General features: G+C 39.1%; 1 protein-coding gene across 1 annotated transcript; it reads left to right on the top strand.

The window, feature by feature from the left end:
- The first annotated feature begins 1,842 nt into the window (after positions 1-1,842).
- On the top strand, positions 1,843-3,845 carry LOC140974868 (uncharacterized). Its single transcript, XM_073438354.1, has 2 exons — positions 1,843-2,698; positions 2,839-3,845. Exons 1-2 carry the CDS (start codon positions 1,843-1,845, stop codon positions 3,843-3,845), a joined length of 1,863 nt encoding a protein of 620 aa, XP_073294455.1.
- Positions 3,846-7,146: the final 3,301 nt, after the last annotated feature.

Raw genomic sequence — 7,146 nt, 5'->3', positions numbered from 1 at the left:
CCCGGAAAATGAGTCCAATGAACAACGGGTCAAAAGTCACGGGTATATGGTTCATCTGAACAACGCGCACCAAGTATTTCCGTTCGGAGAATGGTTCACCCGGCTCGTAAAAAATGCTCAATTAGAGCCACCAATGTCAATTTATGAAATTTTTATTTATCTATTATTCAATTGCATAGCATTCATAACATCTAAATTGTTATGCCTATTACTTCATGCATAGTTATAATGAAGTGCTATTTTAACTTATTTTAAAGCTATATGCTAATTTAAACTCACTAAGTCCTCAAAGACTTAACCCTATGTTTTTTTTCATCTATTGTAATTTCCAAACACACGAACCCCAGAATTGGAATAGGAGTAAAATAATTGAAGTTGAAATAAGAGCATTTAAAAGTTGGGATGATATGTTTATAAATAAATGTTAAACTTCTGCTGTAAAATAATTGTACATATTTGAAATAAGAATGTAAATGTTTGTATATAATCTTTTAATGATAGTAGAAAATATTTAAATTTTTATCTACAATATCTTTTTAATAATAATAATGGTAAAAAATAAAAATAGCTGTTCAATAAAGAAAGATTGCAGAAAATGTGGCACTTAGTAAGAGAATAATTATGAATTCCTAAACCGGGCCTCACAGAGTGTTCCCTATCATTTTGTTAAAATTGAAAATTTCCCACGTTTCAATCGCTTCTGCAAATTCGATCTTAGTCATCTATTTAGCATAAATTAGTTTAATTTAATTGGTTTCTATTATCATCAAATCACTTGTTATTGTTTGCTTAGATTAAATAAAATAATTTAAATCTTAGTACTTAAATAATATTCTCTGTGGGATCGATACTTGGACTTGTCGTCCATTTACTATAACTTGACCTAGTCCGCTTGCTAGATTCATTCCCAACCAAAATAGTCGGTCATGTTTTTGGCGCCGTTGTCGGGGACTATTTGTTTAATATTAGGATAAATTATTTATTTGAGACAAGTCATTTATTTTTAGTTCTTATTTTTTTAAAAAAAAAATTTTTTTAGCATTTTAATTAAATTTGTTTCATATTTTTGCATTCTTTTGGAGATTGAATTATGCACTTGAATTTTGATTTCAGGAGTCTAGCTCGTGTTATATGAGCCATGCTCAGGGCTTCGAAAATCTAGTGCCACTTGATCTAGGGATTGAAAGCACTCTCCGTCGCATTCGTAGAGCTCGAAAGAATAACAACTTGGCTTTTGAATCCGAATCTGAAGCGGAATCTGAAATAAACCTTAAGCCAGAATTAGAGGACATGGCCGGGGAAGAAGATAATCGTACTTTAATGGAGCATCATCGGCAAGCATTTGGAGGTTATGGTTCTAGTATTGTCTGCCCTACAATCCAAGCAAATACATTCGAACTTAAGCCCGCCATCATTCAAATGATTCAACTCCAAGTCAAATTCGGAGGATCACCATCTGAAGATCTCAATGCACATCTGGAGAAATTTATGTCGATCTGTGATACAATCAAGTGCAATGGGGTGAGTACTGATGCTATTCGACTCAGACTATTCCCATTCTCCCTGCAAGGAGAAGCTATGGAGTGGCTTCGAGACCTTCCAACTAGTTCTATTACTACATGGGATGGGTTAGTCGAGGTCTTCATGCACAGGTATTTTCCCCCAACAAAGATTACACAGTTGCGGAATGAAATCACATCGTTTAGATAGAGAGATGGGGAATCATTGAATTCAGCATGGGCAAGGTTTAAGAAGATGTTGAGAATGTGCCCGGGACATGGTTTTTCGACAGGCTAGCAGGTTGAGACGTTCTACTACTGGGTGGATCCTTCTGTGAGATCTATGCTTGATGCAGCAGCGAACGGTAGCTTATACAGGAAAACGCCAACCGCAGCACTTGAAATTATTTCTAATATGGCAGAGAGCAATGTTGTATGGCAATACAACAGAAGGGAGAAGAAAGTCGGATTCTTTGAGATGGATGCTTTGACAGCGATCACATCAAAGCTTGATGGATTGACGCATCAGATGGCACAGTTACAAGCAAATAAATCAATACCAGTCAAGCCAGTAAATCAAATTCAAGGAAACGCTGAGATAGTTGGTGGATCATCTAGTAACAGGCAATTCATTCCAGATATGTCTTGTGAGGGAATACAGTGTTTTGGAGGGGACTCAGTAAATTATGTGGGAAACCATGGTCGAAAACAATATAATCCATACAATTTCTCATATAATCCGGCCTGGAGGAATCATCCGAATTTTGGGTGGAGGCAATTAGAAAATGCTGTTGAGCAACCATATTTCAATCCTACGCAACATCCTACACAACAAAAGCCTCCTCAACAGCCACCGAAACCTCCGCAAGGTACTGGACCTTCTATGCCACCTGGTTTCAAGCCACAAGATAGCAAGTCAAATCTTGAAGATATGCTCGCCAAGTACATAGCCAGGAATGAGATGAGATGGCAAAATCATGATGCCATGATGCAAAGGGTGGAGACTCAACTAGGGCAATTGGCGACACAAATGGCTACACGAGCCCCGGGTTCACTACCCAGTGACACGGAAAAGAATCCGAAGGTTGTCAATGCAGTCACGGTGACATCTCCCATAAAGCAAGAGGGAGTTGATGGTGAGGAAAATGTGAAAGAAAAAGGGTCATCCAAGCAAAGGTTCGAGGACGCAAAAGAGAAAGGTAAGTCTCTAAACTCGAACCCCACTATTGATATTAGTTCACTCCCATTTCCCCAAAGAGCAAAGCAACTGCAACTGGATACTCAATTTCAAAATTTCTTGAGATTTTCAAAAAGCTACACATAAATATCCCATTTGCAGAGGCTTTAGTTCAAATGCCTAACTATGCAAAATTTCTTAAAGAAATTCTATCAAACAAGAGGAAATTAGTAGACTTTGAGACGGTTAAACTTTCGAAGGAATCTTCTGCAATCTTACAAAATAAATTACCTCCGAAACTTAAGGATCCATGTAGCTTCTCTATTCCCTGTACTATCGGAAGTTCATTCTTTAGCAAGGCATTGTGTGATCTTGGTGCAAGCATAAACTTAATGCCTTATTCATGCTTTGAGAAACTAGGAATTGGTGAGGTTCGACCAACTACAATTTCCCTACAATTAGCTTATAGATCTATTAAATACCCTAGGGGAGTGATAGAGGATGTTTTAGTGAAGGTTGAAAAGTTTATTTTTCCAGTAGACTTTGTGGTGTTGGATATGGAAGAGGATCGTGAGATTCTTCTTATTTTGGGTAGACCATTTTTAACCACTGGAAAAGCTCTGATAGATGTACACAAAGGTGAGTTAGTGTTGAGATTCAATGATGAGAGTGTGGTGTTTAATGTTTTCCTATCTATAAAATATCCCAATGATGTTTCAAACTGTTCTAGAATTGATGCCACTGATGAGTTTATTGAGTGTGATATGCAGGAATTAATTTGTCAGGACCCCTTGGAGATTTTTTTGACTCATTCATGTCCAGGAGAGTTGGAAAATAAAGAAATTGAGGAACACTTGCATTATTTGGAAGCAGGCAGACCGATTTCAAAAACGGTAAACTCGAGGATTGGAGAGCTTGGGCATGTCCCAAAACCTTTAAAGTCATCCATTGAAGAAGCCCCACTCCTAGAGATGAAACCTCTTCCTTCGCACTGGAAATATCTATTTCTGTTTGATAACGATAAATTTCCAGTGATAGTTTCCTCTACTTTGACAGGGACTGAAGAAGAAAAGCTGTTACGAGTTTTGGGGGAGAATATCAAAGCCATAGGTTGGAGCATTGCAGACATCAGGGGATCAGTTCCTCCATGTGCATGCACAAAATTCTGATGGAGGCCAACCACAAGACATCTACCCAACCTCAAAGGCGTCTAAACCCAGCTATGCAAGAGGTGGTCAAGAATGAAGTGATAAAGCTACTGGACGCAGGTATTATTTACCCGATTTTTTATAGTTGGTTGGTAAGTCCAGTACAAGCTGTTCCGAAAAAAGGTGGGATCACTGTCGTAAAAAATTAGAATAATGAATTAATTCCTACCAGAACAGTTTTAGGGTGGGGTTTTTGAATTGATTATAGAAAACTTAATGACGCCACCCGTAAAGACCATTTACCCCTCCCTTTAATCGATCAAATGTTAGAAAGGTTAGCTGGACATTCTTTCTACTGTTTTCTGGATGGTTTTTCGGGTTATATGCAAATTCCCATTGACCCTGAAGATCAAGAGAAAACCATGTTTACCTGTCCTTACGGGACATTTCCATATAAACGAATGACATTTGATCTATGTAATGCACCAGCAACTTTCCAACGATGCATGATGGCAATTTTTAATGACATGATTGAGGATTTTATTGAAATATTTATGGATGATTTTTCTGTCTTTGGCTCTTCGTTTGATATGTGTTTAGCTAACATGACTAAAGTCTTAGAGAGATGTGAGGAGTCAAATTTGGTTTTAAATTGAGAAAAATGCCATTTCATGTTGAGAGAGAGAATCGTGTTGGGGCACAAAATTTCAGAAACTGGGATTGAAGTTGACAAGGCCAAAATTGAAGTAATAGAAAAACTTCCAGCCCCAACAAACATTAAAGGAGTGCGTAGTTTTCTAGGACATGCAGGGTTCTATCGGCGCTTTATAAAAGATTTTTGTTGCATTAAAAGCCACTAACCAATTTGCTGATAAAAGATGTGCGCTTTGATTTTTCCAATGAGTGCGTGCAGGCATTTCAGGTTTTGAAGGAGAAATTGATCCCCGCACCTGGGATGATAGCACCTGATTAGGGGTCACCATTTGAGGTGATGTGTGATTCAAGCGACACAGCTCTAGGGGTAGTGTTGGGGCAAAAGAGGTAGAAATGCATCCATGTCATCTACTATGCTAGTATGACACTGTCAGCTGCCCAACTGAACTACGCCACTACAGAGAAGGAGCTTCTTGCTGTGGTTTTTGCTCTGGATAAATTTAGATCATATTTGATAGGGAGCAAAGTTGTAGTGCACACTGATCATTCAGCCTTGAAATATTTAACGGCCAAAAAAGATGCAAAACCAAGGCTAATTCGCTGGATTCTTCTGCTGCAGGAATTTGACTTGGAGATAATCGATAAGAAGGGGACAGAGAACCAAGTTGCACACTATCTCTCGCGTTTGGAGAATCCAAGTCAAGGTAATGAAATTATTCGCGATGATTTCCCGGATGAACAACTTTTTGAGGTCAACAGTTTACTGTGGTATGCCGATTTTGTTAATTATCTATCCAGTAAGTTCATCCCTCCCCACTTTACTTATCAGCAAAAGAAGAAATTTTTCTCAGACTAGAAATATTATTTGTGGCATGATCCTTATTTGTTTAGAATATGTGCAGACAGTATAATCCGTAGATATGTTCCCCAAGAAGAGGTAAGTGAAATTTTGTTTCATTGTCATGCTGGTCTGGCTGGAGGCCATTGTGGGTCAACTAGAACTGCGTCAAAAGTCCTCCAGTCTTGTTTTTATTGGCCTACTCTGTTTAAGGATGCGCATGAATATGTTACAAAATGTTCAAACTGTTAGCGTACGGGTTTTATATCTAGGAGACATGAACAACCTCTCAATAGTATTTTAGTATGTGAAATATTTGATGTGCGGAGTATAGATTTCATGGGTCCGTTCTCGGTTTCTTTTCGAAACAAGTATATTTTGGTGGCTGTAGATTACGTGTCTAAGTGGGTGGAGGCACTTGCATGCAAAACTAATGATTCTAGGGTTGTCGTTCAATTTCTCATGAAAAACATTTTCTCACGTTTTGGCACACCTAGAGCCATTATTAGCAATGGGGGTACTCATTTTTGTAATCTTCAAATTGACAGTCTGTTGGCTAAGTATAGGGTCCGACATAAGGTGGCCACGCGTTATCATGCTCAAACTAGTGGCCAATCCGAGGTATCGAACAGAGAACTTAAACGCATTCTTGAGAAGACTGTCGGTGCTTCAAGGAAAGAATGGTCTAGAAAACTCGACGATGCACTTTGGGCTTACCGCACTCCGTTTAAAACCCCCATTGGCATGTCTCTTTTTCGATTAATGTATGGGAAGTCGTGTCACCTACCCGTAGAACTTGAACATAAGGCTTATTGGGCTACTAAATTTTTTAATTTTGATGCTAAAGCTTCAGGTGACGAGAGAGTGCTGCAACTGAATGAATTTGATGAATTTAGGTTGGATGCTTATGAGAACGCCAAGCTTTACATTGAGAAAACCAAACGTTGGGATGATCAGAACATCGCCCATCGAGAATTTGTGGTGGGACAACTGGTACTGTTATACAATTCTCGACTGAAGTTGATGCCAGGCAAGTTGGGTTCACGGTGGTCAGGACCTTACACCATCACGCAAGTTTTTCCTTACGGGACAGTAGAGATCACTAGTGAAGCAACTGGAGCATTCAAGGTGAATTGACATAGGCTGAAGGTTTATCATGGTGGTACCATGCCCGACGAGCCAACCCCCGTGGATCTGCAGGATCCAAACTAAATAAAGAGAGTACAGTCAGGCTATCGACTATAAATTTAGCGCTTGCTGGGAGGCAACCCAATGTTTAGTTTTATTTTTTCTTTCATCTTTTATTTTAGTTTTCTTTCTTTTTGTTCTATACATATCTCGTGAGTTAATCTCAGTGAAAGGTGGTGCATGTAGTTTATTCACTAGCGGTGGGATTTCTCAAGCGTGGGGGATTCTATTGGGACCAGTGGACTGAGAACGTCAAATAGGGCAGGGAAGTTTCTGTACAATTCTTGCATCTTGTGTGCTAGATCGAGTTTCAATTTTGATGTGTTGATTTATAGAATTGTACATTCCTGGCTTCGCATACTTGTTTTGTTCGTGGTGTGTGTAAAAAAAAAAAACCAGATTATTCACGGACCCATACACGGGGTCCGTGTCCTTGACTTCACAACTGCCGCTTCTTAGAGTTTACACGGACCCCCTATCTGGATCTATAGACATGGTCCGTGTACAATTCACTTCCAACCTTCAAATTCCAGAGCCGACAAGGACCCCTATCCGTATCTCTACATGGGTTCTGTGTCAACCAATTTTAAATTTTTTTCCTTTCGCGATTTTGCACGGACCTGTACACGGACCCCTACATGG

Source organism: Primulina huaijiensis, chromosome 4 (assembly GCF_012295235.1).
Source record: "Primulina huaijiensis isolate GDHJ02 chromosome 4, ASM1229523v2, whole genome shotgun sequence".
Lineage (NCBI taxonomy): Eukaryota > Viridiplantae > Streptophyta > Magnoliopsida > Lamiales > Gesneriaceae > Primulina > Primulina huaijiensis.
This window is presented reverse-complemented; position numbering and strand designations above follow the sequence as displayed.